The 18,475-nt window shown below is 31.4% G+C and overlaps 1 protein-coding gene and 1 long non-coding RNA gene across 3 annotated transcripts; one reads left to right on the forward strand and one right to left on the reverse strand.

Annotated features, from left to right (window-relative positions):
- Positions 1-5,530: 5,530 nt before the first annotated feature.
- LOC142620604 (uncharacterized) lies at positions 5,531-7,916 on the forward strand. Of its 2 annotated transcripts, XR_012841636.1 has the most exons (3): positions 5,531-5,722; positions 6,647-6,714; positions 7,583-7,916. It is a non-coding gene; the product is annotated as an uncharacterized LOC142620604 (long non-coding RNA). The 2 variants fall into 2 exon arrangements; XR_012841635.1 differs by having other exon boundaries at positions 5,554-5,722; positions 6,647-7,916.
- A 2,263-nt stretch (positions 7,917-10,179) lies between these two features.
- LOC142618608 (wall-associated receptor kinase 2-like) lies at positions 10,180-17,012 on the reverse strand. Its single transcript, XM_075791552.1, has 3 exons — positions 16,045-17,012; positions 14,620-14,775; positions 10,180-11,669 (listed from the first exon to the last, which is right to left on the reverse strand). The coding sequence occupies exons 1-3, from the start codon at positions 16,946-16,948 to the stop codon at positions 10,456-10,458; spliced, it is 2,274 nt and encodes a 757-aa protein (XP_075647667.1). The 5' UTR covers positions 16,949-17,012; the 3' UTR covers positions 10,180-10,455.
- Between the last annotated feature and the right edge of the window lie 1,463 nt (positions 17,013-18,475).

Genomic DNA, 18,475 nt, shown 5'->3' on the forward strand with positions numbered 1-18,475 from the left:
AAAAGGTGGAAAGAGTAAATACTTGGCTCTTAAGGGTGTAGAGGAAGAGATTCATGACTATAAAGATGAAGATGAAAGCGAAGATGAAGATGAAGATGATGATGAGGATGAGGATCTAACCTTCATAGCTAATGAGATTATCAAGCTTCTTCAATATAGGAAAAAGGATAAGGACAAACCTTCTAGGAAATCTAAATCCTCTAGGAAATACAAGAATGAGAAACCCCTCATCCAATGCCATGAGTGGTCATATGAGGATAGAGTGCCCAAACTATCTTATGAAGGAAAAGACCAAGAATTCAAAAGGTAAAGGGTTGGCTATTACCTTGAGTGATACTAAGAATGACTCTTCTGATAAGTATGTGGATGAATGTGGTCACTTTATGACTTTTACTGCCACAAGCATTACAGTGATTGTGGAGAGTGCTAGTGATAGTAAAGATTCTTCTGATGATGAAGTACCCAAAAAGTTAACCCTTCAAGAAGCCTATGATAAGCTATGCACTGAATTTATAAAATCTTAAAAGACTTCTCATCTTTGTAGAAAAGAGCTTAATGAGATAAAAACTGAAAAAACTGAATTGTTAGTCAAACTAGATGAGACTACAAGGTTAGTTGAGACTCTTGTTGTAGAGAACACCTCATTAGAAGAGAAGGACAAGAATCTCAAAGTTGAGCTTAGTCAAGCTAGAGCTCAAATAGAGAGGATGTCTAGTGAAAAGTTTGATGAGGTATTGAGTGCTCAAAAGCCAAGTTCTGATAAGACTGGCTTAGGATATGTCGACCTTTCTGGTCCCTCCTCTTCCATGGCTTCTAAATCAAAGACTATCATTATGCCCCAATTTGAGAAGGGTGATAAATGTATGAAATCCATAACTGATTTTTCTAATTCTAAATCCTTTATTAGACCTCACTCTAGGAAGTCTAGTAGTTCTAGAACTGCTCATGTTTGTCACCATTGTGGTGTTTCTAGACACATTCGTTCTAATTGCTTTAAGTTGTATACTTAAAAGCAAGTGTCCAAACGGTCACAGGTTCCCTCTCAAGGTTCAACACCTTTGTTTGGAGAGTTATTAAAAGCTTTGAGCTTCTTAACTCAATTTCAGGAGAATTTTAATTCTTCTATATCCTTTAGAAGAATACTAAGACACGTGCATTTTCATCTTCACGGCCAAAGACCTGTGCTGTGTGGGTAAGAAAGAAGCCTAAGACTTAATTATATTTTCTAACTATCCTCTACTTTAATTCTTTTTATCTAAAGTAGGACTCTCTTACTTGATTTCTTATCTGTTTTTGGAATCATGCTTTCATGCATTTGCATTTTTTTATGCTTTCATGTCATTTGTTTGTTTTTGTTTGGTTGTTTAGTTTTTATTTTATTTGTTTTTCAAAATAAAAAGAGAAAAAAATATATAAAAAAATATAAAAGCAATGTATGTTTGTGCATATTGGTACTTGTGTAACTTGGATGGCCATTAAAACAAAGCTTTCTAAACTTTGTATCTCTTGTAGCTTAGATGAGCACTTTAATGCACAACTAAGCAAGTGAGCTTTGTTAGTGTTTGTGATGAGTACGATTACGTAATTTCTTATACTTAACACTCATATCACTCTTTTTGACTGGAATGACTAAAAATCATTAAGAGAAAGACATAAATAACCATCTCACCACTAAAACCTGTCAATCATGTATGACATCTGTATGCTTCGGCATAGAAAAATTGGGATGTTAAAGCTTACATAATTGGGTATTTCTTCTCTCTTTCTTATATGCCCATGCATGCTGTGCTTCAAAAGAAAGAAAAATATGCAAAGAAAAATAAAAGCAAAAAAAATCAAAATTCTTTTAAAAATAGTTGCAAGCGTGTTTCTAAGATATGGGGGAGTTATAGGATGTACCTCAAAGGTGATAGTCCCCATCAAAAAGTTATGATTGTGTGTGAGTGTATTAGATGTTCTCATATCTCAAATCGCCATAATATGATAAACTTATGCACTCTTGCTTTGTTTCACACACAATACGCAAATTCTTTGCTACTCTTGATACATGTGCAGGTACAATGTGATTCGGCCATCACAAGGGATACATGTGTTAATATATGCTAGTTAAACTGTCTTAACTTGTTTTTGAAATATAACGTTGGTTAGACTTGTTTAGTGTGTTTGTAGATCTAGGAATGCTTTCCATCTAGAGTTAAGGTGTGGTTTGAGTGCTTAACATGTTGCTTGGATGCTTGTTTGAGTTGCCATCTTGTTGCTTTCTCATCTTATGTGTTTTTCCCCCTTGAAAAACCTCTTTTCTGCATCCTCGATAGCTTCTCAATAGAATCTTGACAGATACCTCTTCTATCGAGATTTATAAGTTTAACCTCGACAGCTTCTCGACAGATAGGTCGATCCATCGAGCCAAAATCTTGTGCTCTCTTCCTGCTCAACAGATTCTCGATCCATCAAGGTTTCTAGGCTTCTCCTCGATAGATTCTCGACAGCTTCTCGATCTGTCGAGACCCTCTTGCAAGCATTGTTTTTCCCCTACTTCGCATCTTTCTATCATCTTGTCATCCATAACATCTTATTTCATTGCATTCATGCTTTTATATGGATTCTTTGTGCCCCCTTGATCATCTTTATGTTTCTCAGGTGAAACTTTATAGGTTCTTGTACCCTTTGTCAATCATGACAAAAAGGGGGAGAATATGTGGTTTCTTTTTAAGATTCTGCATGTTAGGGGGAGAAGTACATGTCTCCGTAAGGGGGAGTTATGTTTCATCTTATTATGGGGAGTGTTTACCTCCTTGTTGTTTTAGGAGCTTTTTTTAACTTCTTGTACATCAGTCTTGTGACTATTTTTACATACATTGTGCTTATCTTTGATATATGTGTGTGTGTGTGTGTGTGTGTGTGTGATGTATGTCTTCTTCACCTATCTTTACATGTGTTGTTTCTTTTCTCTCTTTAAACACATGTTTCTTTATGTACGTAATCTTTATTTATGTTTCACACATGATGCTTTAATGAGTTTTGTTTCAGTGTTTTGCAAAATTTTTCAAGAGTTTGTAGCAAGGATAGATTTATTTTGTAATACAACAAGTGGTTATGAGTTGAGTGATTTAAGACTTCTCTCCTGATTATTTGTTTTGTTGTGCTTTTGTCACAACTTGCCAAATGGGGAGATTGTTAAAGACATATTTTATGTAACTGGCTAATCCTTTGACAAAATACACTTTACTTGTAATTAGGTAAATCTAGGATGGGTTTAGTACTTCAAGAAACATGTTGTTCAAGCCAAGTATTAAAGCCATGAATATTGGACCAAGAAACAAGTGAAGAAAAGATGTTAATTAAAGCTCGACAAATACCTCGACAGAAACAATATCTATCGAGACTTAATGAAGAAAGCTCAACAGAAGTTCGACAAAAGCTGAATCTGTTAAGATCTACGAAAACCAAAATTTCCAAATCTAATTTTTGGCCCATGTTGAAATATTCGTGTAGGGTTTCTTTTCTCACAACCCTAGACATATATAAGGCTTATTTTAAAGGTCGTCACAAAGGTATGCACATAGAGAACATATGAAAAAGTGGCCGAGTGCCTTATTCTCTTTGTAAGAAGTTACTGGATCTTTTGCGCCTTAGGGTTTTGTAACCAAGTACTTCTTGATCTTCATTGTTCATGAAGTGAAGAACTTTGCAGCCAACAACATCTTCTTCAACTTGTTGGAGTTAGTCATGTACTAGGATCCGTGTATCATTGGTTAGTCACGTACTGAGATTCGTGCAAAAGGGTGGCATTCATATATTGAAGAGTTCAGAGGTTCTGAAGCAATATAAGGTTTTTGCTGTAAGTTCATTTACGGGGATTGTAAAGTCTAGGGACAAAGGTTTTGTACTAGATCTGAAACTTCTCTTTATTATAGTGGATTAATTTTCGGGAAGGTTTCCCCTCAGGTTTTTTACTGTGAAACTAGTTTGTTTCATTAGTTTTTTTGGGTCATCATATCTTGTTTTATTTACTATTTAGTTGTGCATGATATTGATGTTTGTTTGTTTTAACATGGTTTATTCATAATAAATCTAATTAACAATTTGAGTTTAAAACTTGTTAATTTTATCAACCGAGGTCTAAATTTTTCAACAATAAAAAAATATATAAAAATAAAAAACAAACTACACCACACGCAATTGTTATTAATGACATTTCAACATCAAAATATTAAATATTTTTAAAAATCTTATGAAATATAAATTAGCAATTCAAACAATTCACTACTTTTCCTGCAACTTGTTATAAAACAGAAAATAAACATGCGACATCAATCATAGGAAAACTAAAAAATTATATAATTAAGAATAAAAATTATTCACAAAAAGAAAGGAAAGCATAGGTAGATGAAAGAAATGAGTAATCAAACCATAGGAATGTGTTTTGTAGAGCATAAACCACCATTAAAATTGTGAAGAAAAGTAAAATTGGAATAGAATGAGAATCGCTTTCTATATAAGATACAAAAATACCCAAAAGCATGCATCATAGATCCCGAGAGATCCCTTTAAAATTCTATAGCATTCATTGAAAAATAGGGGAGTTGTATATTAAGGTTCCTAAACTGGTGTGGTAACGGGCAAGATGCACCGTTAGTTAAGTAGGAGAGGAAGGAACTTAGGATTTCTTATTTGCATTTGATTATTGTAGAAGAGGATGTGAACTTGAAATAGGCAGGTCTTATATTAATGAAGAACAGAATGTTTTATTCATCAAAAAAGAAAAAAAAAAAAAAAAGAAAGAAAAAAGAGCACAGCGTTTTAATGTAAAACGCAAAATTCTAGAAGGGAAGGTAAACCTAAAATTTTATTCACCAAAAAAAAAAAAAAAAGAGGAGCACAACGTTTTTTTAATGAGATAATTATGACGTGGTCCCACTTAAATTTTGATAGATGGAGCAAATTGGAATTTGATTTTAGATTTGAATTGAACAACTGGAAGAATAATTATGATAGTGGTCCCACATAAATCTAGACACATGGCACAAAATCGGAATTTAAATTTAAAATTTTAATCTGACTTTCTCTGAGGTTCACCTCTATATATATATATATATATATATATATATATATATATATTATAGACACAGAAAAATTGGCAAATGTTGTACACATTTCCAAAATATGTAAAATATTTACTGTAACACCCCCAACCTAATTGCATAATTAAATCTATGAGTTTATATGTTTGTTATTACCTTAATTATTTTAAGTGCATTAAAACTTTGCTATTGTGATATTATAAAAGACATATGCTCTTTTAATGTTGTAGAAAGAAATTTTATAAAGATAAGGATATATATATATATATATATATATATATATATATATACACACACACACACATACATACATATATGCAAAGTTATATTGTCATTGGGCCTTTCTTGAAATATAAGTTTATATGGGGTGAAAAGTATAAATGCCAAAAAGTGGTAAAAAGTGGGTCTTGATCTTTTTCTCCTTTGCTATACACGTACACCCCCTCAAAGTTAATTCCTCATCTTTTCTTTTGCTGTACCAGAAGCTTCTTGCTTCATTTCTTTTGCTCTTTCTTTTCTTTCTCTCTTTGCTTTCACATGGCAAGACCTCTCTCTCTCCCTCTCTCACCAAAAAAATAAATCTCACTCTAAAGAAGGAATTAAGACCTAAAACTAAAGTTTCAGCTTCAAATTTGTGGGTAAGTAATTAAAAACCTTATTTGATTTTAGAGTATTTGATATTTTAATTGTTTTCCCTTCTTTGTTCTCAAATCTGATTTTAGGGGCTGAACTTGTGATTCTGTTTTTGTAAGTTGAAAGTTTGATGGTGTTATGGTCTATTGGATGCTTAATAAGTTATTTTAATGTTTATTGTATTGGTATAAAATACCCAAATGAATTGAAGACCATTTGCATTTAGTTGATGAATTTTGTATCAACATGCACTGAAGGTGTCACTGTGACAGATTTGATGTTCACTACAAGAAAATTCTGTATTAAATCATTTGCTGTGAATTAGGATGCTAGGAGTAGTTTTTATGAATTCTAAGACACATATGATTGTTATGGAATTGGTCTCACTGCATTTGGATTAATACAAAAATAATGGTTTAATTTCTAAGTTGCATAAATTTCTGTCAGGACAGATTTGAGTACGTTGTCTTGTACGATTTTTAATAAATTATGGTTTTATTCTTTGATTTTTAAATTTATACGGTATATATTAGACATACAGGGGAGTAGCTCTGTAAAATTTCATGACAATTGGATGTGTTTTGACAGCCCATTCGTATTTTACAAATGGGGAATTTGCTACTGAAATGATCAGTAAACAGTGTAGGATAACTATGACTTTGTAGATTTAATTTTGAAGTTAAGGTAAACGTTTTGAGCTATAATTTAATGTGCTTATCTTTTGGTATGTTTAGATCATATATGAATTTTTATGGCTTAGTTTCTCTGTGTTTTGGTATGTTATGAGTTTGGTGATTGTACCTTGTTTTAGGGGAAACTCTATGTGATGGGAATTAAGATTTTACTAAGTTGAGAGTTAGGTTGTGTTTGAGGTATAAGTTTATATTTTAGGAAGAGTTTTTAGTAATAAGTTTTGGTCTTTCATTTAGGTGATGAGAACGAGAACACGAACACTTGAGCTCCTCTGGTACAAATCTCTCGTGTCTTCTGTTTTCAAGTAAGGGATTTGTGACATGTGCGTTTGATAAGTATAAGGACTATTTAGAAAACTATAATGCATTAAAACCTTTTAATTAGATATATTACATATAAACATGATTCAAGTAAAGATTTATGTTCGTGACTTATTGAATTCTATATATATGATAATTTTAGCATATTGATGTTATTACTCATATCACGAACATAATGTTTAAAGAAAGAATTGGATATGCTACTGTTATTAAATAGTTATGTAAAAGTATAGTATCTGAAAAGTATAGTTTTTAGTTATTCCATTGTCATGATCTGAACTCAGCCAGTAGGGGTTATAGTACTGGTATTTCCATGGAGATTCTGTTTGGCCATTAAAAGTGGGATTGACTCTGCTGTACCCGCCATTATTGGTAACCGCCATTATTGGTAACCGCCAACTTGTGGAGGATGTCAACCTACCCCATGGTTGAAAGTATGTATTATGATATGATTTTGGAATTACCTAGCATTGTGGGGAATGCTGAATGCCTAGCACTAAGTGCTGGAAGCCTCCCAAAGTTGTGACAGACTTACAATTAGACTAACTAATATGTATTATAAAAGAGCTATTAAGCTATTTAGAAGTTATAAGAAAAGTATGATGATAAGAAAAGTATGTTGAATTATGTTTAAGTTCCTTATCATGTTCTTTTTATTATTATATGAAAGGAAAATGAAGTATTTTCATTTGAAAGTTCATAACTTAATTTAAGAACAATATGAATAGTATGAAGGCTATTTTATCAAAGCTGGCATATCCATAAAATATTTGATTTATATGCATTCTTATCAAAGGCCCATGGAACTTAAAAACCTTACTGGGTTTCGCAGCTCACCCTATTATATTTCAGTGCACAGGTTCTTCCTGGAAGCAACGAGAGTATTAGAGGTGGCAAGATTTTGTGATTCTCTTTTGTTTAGATTGTATAGTTTTTTTTTTTTTTTTTTTTTTTAGTAGTTTAGCTCTTTTGTTGTATAAGAGGAATCAAGATGTACTTGATCCTTTGAGCACAAATGTAATTCTGAACTTTAGTTTGGTTTGAACCCCAGTTGTATGTCTTTGGAGTTGGGTTTGTAAATAAGAGTTTTTGCTAAATGTTTAGCTATGTAATATTTGCACGAATACTTGAAGTTTCAGCCAAGTGGCAATCTTGCAAAGTTCAAATGAAATGAATTTTCAAGGTTTTCACATTTTTGTATATTATGGCTTTTACGAAAGAAAATAAGCAGGTGTACAGGAAACAATTCTTGATAAGCACCTTCTGTTTAGGTTGGTTCGTGTTAGTATTAAGGTAAACTTGATATTAACATGCCGGTCATGCTCTAAATTCTGAAGTACAGGTTTGGGTCGTGACATTTACCATATTTTTACAAATGTGTACAATATTTGCTACTTTTTGTGTGTCTATAATGTAAGCTTACTTTGCAAGTACAATATAAACATACAAAGATCCTTAAAAAATAAACAAAAACAAAAACAAGCTCAAACCAAATTAGTGTACTTGGAAAACAAAAAAGGCAACTCACAAAATTGACCAAACCAAAAACACTATTCATGAGCCTTGGCTCTTTTTATATATTTAATCAAAATAGAAATATAACTTATATAAAATTTAGGTAGTTTTTTATGTTAAATTTTCTTATTTAAAAAATCCATTATTCTTAGTTTTTATTATGACTAATTCACTTGATGGTGATTGAGTTAGATTACTAATACTCATCCTTTTTTTGTGAAAACTAAAACTATAATAAATTTTACACCAAAGAAAACTTACAAACCAATGTGATAATGGAGTAATGGAGTAATGGAGTAACGAAAAATATGAAGTGAGAATTTATTCTTGATTTTATGAAAGAAAAAGTATGTGAGGTTTAATCTTAATCTATATAGAGATAGATATGGGCCATTTGATGTTGGTAATATCATGGGTCGTGAGCCCAATTATTAAGGAGAAAAACATTAGCTTTTTTGTCCTTATTCTCCTTCTAGATTTTCCTAGCATCTTCTGCTTCTTCTTACATCTATCTCTCTCTCTCTCCTAACAACTCAATGTTTATGATATTTGTTATCATCTTCAACCACCCCCACCATAAGATAACAACAACAATGAGACTCTTGAGATTTAAGCTAAGAGAGGGAGTCTATGCCATTGACGTGGTTTCAATTTTCTTTTAGATTCCTTATCTATCATGTGTCTTAGAGAATGGATGATTTTTAAATAATAGAGGACCCAAACCCTAATAATAATGTCATACAAAAGTTCAATTGCACCTCCACTTCTATCAAATTGTCTAATTCTCTCTCTCTCTCTCTCTCTCTCTCTCTCTCTCTCTATATATATATATATATATATATATATATATATATCAATAATTTTGGAGTAAATTACAACTTACCCACCTGTGGTTTAACCAAAATTTAAGTTGTCTACCTATGGTTTGAAATTTGACATTTTACCCACTTGAGGTTTGACCGAAATTTAAGTTGCTTTCCTATAGTTTGAAATCCTATAATGCAAGTGTTCCATTAGATTCTTTTTTATCTTATTTGGTCTTGTAATTTTATATATTTTGTATTTTTGAAGGAAAAAGACATAAAAGTGAAGCAAAATTACATATGTAGCACTATTTTTAATAGAATTGGGTTACGAAACTCTAACTGAGCTAACCTTAAGTTTCATTTGGGAGTTTATAAGGGAATGCAATGATCATAAGGAAATGGAATGGAATGGAATGATTATAAGGGAATTGAAAGGAATGGAATGTATTTAAGTAAGGGAAATGAATAGAATGGAATGAAATTAAGTAACCTTGATTTCATGTTTTAAAATAAAGGAATGAAAAGAAATGAAAATGAATGGAATGTAAGTAAACTTGTTTGGGAGTAACATGGAGGAAATGGAATTGAATCATTTTGTGACAATATTACTATTAGACCTCTATTTTAAAATAAAGAGTTGAATATATAAGGGTATTTTGGGAGTTTTAGTAAAAAATTCATCAAATCTAATTTCATTTCCTCTCATTCCTTCCAATTTTGGAGGGAATGAAAATTTGAGGTTTTAAGGGAATAGAGAGGAATGAGTGTTCCCTCCTACCCATTTCATTCCCTACCACTTAAACTTTCAAATAAGGGGAATGAACGTTCCATTCCCTCTATTAAAACTCCTAAACAAGGGAAGGGAAGAATATTCTAAAATTATTTTTTTCATTTATTTAATTTCATTCCATTCCCTCCTTCCAACGAGGCATTAGGTGGGTAGAGTGTAAAATTTCAAACCATAGGTAGACAACTTAAATTTCAGCCAAACCACATGTGGGTAAGTTGTAATTTACCCATAATTTTAATGTGGGTGAAAGAGGAACGAACAAAAAATTGGAAATTTAACGTCACAAAAAGAGAGAGAAATAGATAAATGAGAGCTACACTCAACCAGATGGTAAAAACTGTTTAAAAATCAATACAAAAGACTTAATTAGGAAACCAACATCTTTGCCATTATACATACAAAACAGTCCTTAACAAAAAAACTACTACCATGATTACTACACTTCCAATAGTCAAAACACCTTACGAAACAAACACAATTACTACACTTCCAAACAACTTTAAAACTCCCAACTTTGTGAGTTGATTACATACTTCAAAATTAGGTAGCTCATTATAATACCATATCAAATTTAGTTATCAATTGATACAAATTTATTACCGAGGACTAAGTAATTATCTCCCATCTTCCACAGATTTTAATTCTTGCTCTCTGATGCTATCATACTCAGCAATTGTACTAGTAGAACAACCAGTGCCAACATCAATGTTGAAAGAGTGACTAGTTGCACTAAGCAAGTACTCAGTCTTTTTTCCATCGACATCAATGTTTCCCAATGGAGTTTTTTCCATACTTCTCAATCTCTCCAGCTCCTTTGCCACTTCTTTCATGAAAGGCCTATCCTCCCCTTTCAGACTTAGGCACTGTTTTGCAAGATTAGCAATTTCCTTTAGTTGCTCAATATTACCCTCACTGACAATGTGATCTTCAAGAATTTGAAGTAGGCGATCCTCTTTTATAGCAGAAACAAAAGATATTGCTAGATTTCTATCAATTTCTGGCCTAGCAAAAGAAAGTGCCTTCTTACCTGTTAACAACTCTGCCATAACAACACCAAAGCTATATACATCACTTTTTTCTGTTAGTTGACTAGTTTGCATGTATTCCGGGTCCAAGTACCCTAAAGTTCCCTGCACCAAAGTGGTCAATTGTGTTTGATCAAGAGGAACTAGCCTTGAAGCTCCAAAGTCAGCTACTTTTGCTGTATAATCATCATCCAATAGTATATTCGCAGTTTTCACATCCCTATGTATAATTGACATAGAAGCTGACGAATGCAAGTATGCAAGTGCTCCTGCAATTTCTGTTGCAATTTTCAGGCGTTTCTCCCATGAAAGTAAGGATGATAGACTTTTGTCATGAACGTGATTGGAAAGAGTCCCATATGTGATGAATTCATAAACTAGTAAGGGAACTTCTGTTTCTAGACAACAACCAAATAGCTTAACCACATTCCTATGGTTAATTTGGGTAAGAACAATCATTTCATTTATGAATTGCTCGATTTGGCTTTGATCACCAATTTTGGACTTCTTAATGGCAACTATTGTGTTATCTGATAATACTCCTCTATACACAGTTCCATAGCCTCCTTGGCCAAGGACTCTACTCTTGTCATAATTGTTGGTGGCCTTTTTGAGCTCTTCTGTAGTAAAGATTTTGGTTGTCTCCATAGACTTTTGGTGATTAGAGAGTTGCTGTTTTAACAATAAGCCACCATTTTGATGGAAGAATTTTTCTTTGAGTTTGATGATCTTTCTTTTTTTCAATCCATAATATATCCAAGAACATCCCAGAAGCAGTACTAAGAGGCTGATTATGCTGATACCTACACACATTCAAACATGCATTTTCACTGAGAACAATGTTTTAACTTTGTACTTTTGTTAGTATCATTGTCTATTTTATGCAAACATTTTAACACAGTAAAAGGACAAATTAAATATTTAATATACGTATCATATAAAGATGAATCAATCAAGATTTCAATTATACCGTAAATAGTGACTCAGTGACTGCCACATAAAGATAAATCTCCTATGAGCGGCTTTAATAAAATTCAACTCATGTCAAATTATATCAAAACTAAAAATATGGACAGATAAAATAGAACTGGTGAACCAAGTTGAATTGACATCCTTTTTAAAAGTACAATGTTGGTTAGCTAAGAAGAAGACAATTAGCCCAGAATATATAATTTCTTTAAAAATATCAAGGCTTATATATCAAAAATTGAACCTCCCACAAGTAGTACTAAGAACCTAAGAGGCCATCCATATTGTTTTAATTTGCACCTTGAGCTAGCGAACCTAGTTGAGAATCTCAATCAGTAGCCTCGTTTATATAATCAATGTGCGGACCCGTCTAAATTTCTTATTTTCTGCATGGTCCATGACTGTGAATAATAATAATAATAATAAAACATCCTATTGATATCATTTCCGCAACTAAAGAGATCAACCCCGTCACCCAATCAAAAACAAGAAAAAACAAAAACAAAAACTCTCAAGTATAACATGCATTTAGGGTCTATTATGCATTTAGTATATATAAGGATAGACTGCTAGAGTTTTAGTTTTGGACCTTTCGCAATAACATGCATTTAGGGTTTATGATCGACAGACTATAATGTTAAAGTATTATAAAATTATTATTCTGTTCAATAAAAAAATTGAGAAACTGCGTTTCGGTATGGAAAATAATGAAAGCTATAATAAAAGTGCTATATATGTATTTTCATACCTTAATCTATACAAGGACAAAAAATTATTTAGTTAAATTCATGGAAAGCATTTATTTATTTATTTATTATAATCACCGTTATTAGTAGTTCTCTCTCCGAATAGATAGACATTTAGTATTATTTAAAATTTTAAAAAAAAAGTATTACACTTAGGACAAACTTTGGCTACAAGAAATTTATTGTAGTTAATGCCTACAACACCACTCAATATCTTTTTATTAGATGTAAATTTTGATAAATCCATTATTGAATTACATTTTTTTTTTATTACATTGCTTGCAAAATTTTGAAAATGTCAAGTATCAATAGTTATGTCATCAATCAAATGTTGAAATTTCAAGCTTTTGTAAAATAAAATTTTCTTTTATAAAATCGAATGATAAATAACATTTTTTTGACACACAAAATTTGACATGTATGCCAAGAATATAAAGAATATGTAACTAACAGTTAGATTTTCAAAATATGTAACCATATTAATTTTTTGATAGGAGATGTAGCCAAACTTTGTCTTTAGACCTTACACTAAATAACTTTTTCCTATCTCAAAGAATAAAGTTTTACTTTGAACTAGTTTGTAGGTAGTGACTACAAACTTTCACTATATTTTTTTGATTGAATGTGAATTTTGAGTTTTTGACAAATTCACCATAAAACTCAAACACTAAGTTTTCTTCATATAGTTTGTGTTTGTTTGGTGTTACACTCATGATTATTTGATTATAAATTTACTCTTATTTGTAGTAGTGTTATTCTAATGTTCAAGTTAATAATAATAATAATAATAATAATAATAATAATAATAATAATAATAATAATAATAATAGTAATTAAAAAAAAAATTGTGCAACCTATGGGTCCAACCCGATCTACATGGGTTGGGTGGGTTGAGTTGAACCTTTATGATGAGTTGGGTTGAGTTGAATTTTTTTTAACTCACCATAGTGGTTTAGATAAAAAAAACTACTCAACCCGATCCATGCACACCCCTATCCTCTATACTTGCAAAATTTAAAGAAAGTTAAAGACCAATTACTATGCCATAAAAAATAATTTAATTGATTGAATTGTAAATAACATTCGATTTGAATGAAATTTGACATGTATGTTAAGAATATAAAAAACATACAATCTAACGGTTATATTTTCAAATTTCACATTCAATAAAAAAATATATATGATGAGTTGGGTGGGTTGAGTTGAACCTCTATCATGAGTTGGGTTGGGTTGAATTTTTTTAACTCACCATAATGGGTTAGATAGAAAAAACTACTCAACCCAATCCATGCACACCCCTATCCTCTATACTTGCAAAATTTCAAGAAAATTAAAGGCCAATTATTATGCCATAAAAAATAATGCATAAAAAATAATTTAATTGATTGAATTGTAAATAATATTCGATTTGAATGAAATTTGACATACATGTTAAGAACATAAAAAAACATACAATCTAACGGTTAAATTTTGAAATTTCACATTTAATAAAAAGATATATGAGAAGTTTGAAAAAAATTTCTCCAAACTAGTTTGAAAATAAACCTTTTACGCCTATGTTTCTCTTCTGGTCGTAAAAGATTAACATATAGCCATGACCGTGTGTGTTTGATAGGAAGAAAAAGTTAAATTTTTAAATCATTGCTGACCTCCTTTTAATATATGGCTGAGCTAAAAAAAAAAAAACCATGACGAATGTTTGAGTAATGCTAGGACCTTACCTCAAAATCAATCTCAGAAAAATATTTTTATGAAATATGAAAATGGCCGTGATTTTGGTCCATTAATCGTGATAGATTGATCCAACTTGATGATATGATTTCAGTCAAAAAAAAAAAATTGATGATATGATAGAATCCTCTACATGGGAGGAGGATGAGATGCAATACCATATCGATGGTTGAAAAAAAAAAAAAAAAAAAAAAAACTTTTGCTCCGAACCATCTATAAGGTCCTTTTCCTTCCAACCATCGATTGGGCATTGCATTTCATGCAATAACCTAATCATACGATATAGACATACGGTAAATATACTCACCAACCGCGAGGTAAATTGTTAGTGACGATCGTCTTGGAACACATACTTCTTCAACCTTATGGTATCCTTTGATGCACGAACAATGATAACTCCCGACTTCATTAACACAAATTTGTTTTCCCGGGCATTTTAATTTGTCGTTGCATTCGTCAATGTCTGTCGTTACAAAGGTCATTTAAAGTAACTAAGAAGAATTAATTCAATGCCCAAAAATAAAACACCAAGAAGAAGGATAATCAAAAGAGACAATCTATTTAAATAAAATGGTTTGACTTATTTTTAGTACTTTTTTAACTGAATATATTCTTTTGTTTTAAGGCTCTGTTTGTTTCGATAGAAAATTTTGTGTAAAAATAGTTTTCTTATTTTTCAGTGTTTAGTAGCATAAAAAAATATGAGTCAAAGGAAAATTATCTTTGGTCAACAAAAAAAGTATTACTTATTTTTAAAGATTGTTTTTCATTAATTTTTTTTTGGAAAATAACTCTATCTCACAGTAAGCTAAATACTAAATAAGAAAAGTTATGAGGTTTTTTTTCAACTCGTTGCTACCAAACACTAAAAAATGAGATAAATTTATAAAAAATAATTCTTGAAAATGACTCATTTTTTAGAAAACATCATTATTGAAAACAAAACGTAAATATACAAAGACAAATAGCAGTGGGTTTTAATTTTCACTTTTTATTTAGTTAATAAATGATGTGATAACCTCTCATTAAAATAAAAAGAGATCCATTTTTAAAAAGTACTATAGGTAAGTCAAATTTTAAACGAAAATAAAAGTATTGCCTAGCAATTCAATTAAAGACACATAAAAAAAATTCAAAATTTATTGAAATTTTAAGTCACTATTTGTATAACATCATTTATACATGCATCCATTATTATTATTATTATTATTATTATTATTATTATAAATCACAACCTATCAGTTTAAACACTAGTAAAAAAAAAGTAACAATTTTTGTGTAACTAAAATAAGGCAATATTTAAAAGTTCGTGAAAAATATAAACCTTTTATTATTTTTTAAAAACTTGTAGTAGATAAGTAAGTAAATTGAATATATACCTTGGCAACCATCTTTGAGGTATGGGTTCCCATCTTTGAGGTAAGCCAAATTTTAAACGAAAATAAAAGTATTGCGTAGCAATTCAATTAAAGACAGATAAAAAAAAAATTCAAAATTTATTGAAATTTTAAGTCACTATTTGTATAACATCATCATCATCATCATCATCATCATCATCATTATTATTATTATTATTATAAATCACAACCTATCAGTTTAAAAGCTAGTAAAAAAAAAAATGTAACATTTTTTGTGTAACTAAAATATGGCAATATTTTAAAATTCGTGAAAAATATAAACCTTTTATTATTTTTTAAAAACTTGTAGATAAGTAAGTAAATTGAATATATACCTTGGCAACCATCTTTGAGGTATGGGTTCCCAACGTAACCTTCCTTGCACTTGCAACGGTAGCCAGGAGCAGAACCATTATTGAGATCAGAACAATTGCTATTTGCTCCACATATGTAATTCCCTTTGTTCCGAGCAACTTCACACGTCTCGTTACCAATTGCCCAATCAAGAACCATTGGAAAGGATTCATTGTTTCGTAGACTGGTTAGATAATCTGAGGAGAAACTGAACTCGTCTTTCTGGATAATAAAGGCAAAGCTGCATGGATTGAAAGACCAGACATCACTGTGGTTTTTAAAGCTATATGCTGCAAAATCAACATGTGTCAAACCCTCAGGAATATCTACATGGCAACACCCAATCCCAGAGCAATTCCCATTTACAATATTGCCTGTGTTGTTACATTTGGACAGGCAGCCGGTGGTAAACGGTTCATCTTTGAGAATACCACTAAGGAATGCGAAAGTATCACAGCCAACTGCCACGAACATGTTGGTGACAGAAACCGTGAAACTGGAGAGCAGGAGCCCTTGTTCCGTGTCATTTGACAGAGCCGTACCCGACTGGTTGTAACAGTCAGTGGAGCTATCCATCATGACGCCCATCTCTCCTTCGATGGAAATGCTTGTAATGGGGAGGTCTCCGGTCATTGGTTGAGGTTGGCCGGACGAGTTGCTACAGTTGATAATAAAGTTTCTACTTTCTTTCCGGTAACAACCTTCTCTTGTGCCAAAGGGATATGGAATTTTTACGTCCCCACACCTGTCGGGGCAGTTAGGCAAGGCTAATGGATATGCTATTGCTGCGGCTGCCATTATTGCTGTTAACATCACACCAACCCAGGTGACTAGCACAAGCATCGAATGGAAACCCATAGCCCCTCTACTTTCCCAGAAGAGCATCTAAGATTAGAGTTTTGGAAGTTGGTATGTATCAGCTTTTAAGATGCTGGACTTTTTAAAAGTGCCAACCAAGTAGAAAATTTGTAGGACTCATTTTTTTTAACACTTTTCACAACAACGGAGACATGAGAGTATGTAATTGGTAAAAAAGAAATAGTAAATTTATGTGTAAATGACAATTAGGTACTTACAGTCTACTCTGTTGAAACTGTAACAAAAATGTTATCATTTTTTTTTAATAGTATCATTGGACTAATTCAAATACTTATGGGACTAACTCTTATTTTTGTAGACTAAATTTGATAATATTAAAATAATTATACATATATTTAAAATAATTTCAAAAGTTGGGGGGAGGGCCATGGCCTTCCCACCCTTCAACATAGCTTCGTCCCTGGCTGGTAAGTTTGGATTGAGGTCATTGCAATTGTACCATGCAATTATCCACTTTCCTTCACAATTATTTTTTACATTTTAAACTTTTTAATTATTTTAATATTTTTTATTTAATGGTTGAAATTAAAAGTTACTTTTTCTAATTAACTTTTAATTTCAACCATTCATTACTATTGAATGTGTAATACTTCGCCTAATCTCAATCTAGACTCTCAAATAATTAGATAATTTCTTATTTTGGTTTTGCTATTAAATATTAATGGGAATTACGCAGTGGACCATATGTAATATTAGTACAGTAGTCATGTACGAACTTAAGGCAAAGTGTGTACGGGAGTTTATGGCTTCCAATGTGACACTGATTGTGATATAAAATGTCTAAGGGTTCGAAGTTGGCGATCGTGGGTACCTATAAACTACATGGAACACGAGGAGGAAAATCTTGATTTATAATAATGTTATAAGAAAAAAAAAAAAAAAAAGCTCATAGCATATTTTTATAATGTGTAATAATAATTTTAGAAACACGATTACAATTTAATTATAGAAAGTAGGAAATTCATAGCGTATAGATGGTTGCACTAGTTTGGCCTACGGTACGATATATTTCGAATACCAGTCAATACCGGTGTACCGTTTCGAATTTATCGCTATTTTTTATTATTTTATACAATATACAAAGCTATAATTCTAATAATTCAATATATAACTTTGGTAATTTTTTATATTGTTTTGATGGAGTTTTCAACATAATCATAAATATATAAAAGTGGGAAGCCAAAAAAAGAAAAAACACTATTAAATAACCCAACACCCATCAAACTCAATAAATATCGGTCCGACATGTCAAAAGATTGCGACACCAATTCAAAGTATTGTCTTCTTATGCTTTTTGAAAAAATCAAAATGCAAGATACTATTTACATTTTTATTTTTTTTTTGAAACTTTTCACAGTTTCTCAAAGCTCTCTCTGTCCAAGAAAAGACTAGGTAGTATTTGCATCTTAAAAGTCTTTTCTTGGGCAGAGAGAGAGAGAGAGAGAGACATAGCAGCCCAAATCAGTCCATGACCCTGACTTGAGGTTAAGAATGTAGAGATCGTCGCTAATGGAAGGTGAGAGTGATAAAGAA

The sequence above is a fragment of the Castanea sativa genome, chromosome 12 (genome assembly GCF_040712315.1).
Source record: "Castanea sativa cultivar Marrone di Chiusa Pesio chromosome 12, ASM4071231v1".
NCBI lineage: Eukaryota > Viridiplantae > Streptophyta > Magnoliopsida > Fagales > Fagaceae > Castanea > Castanea sativa.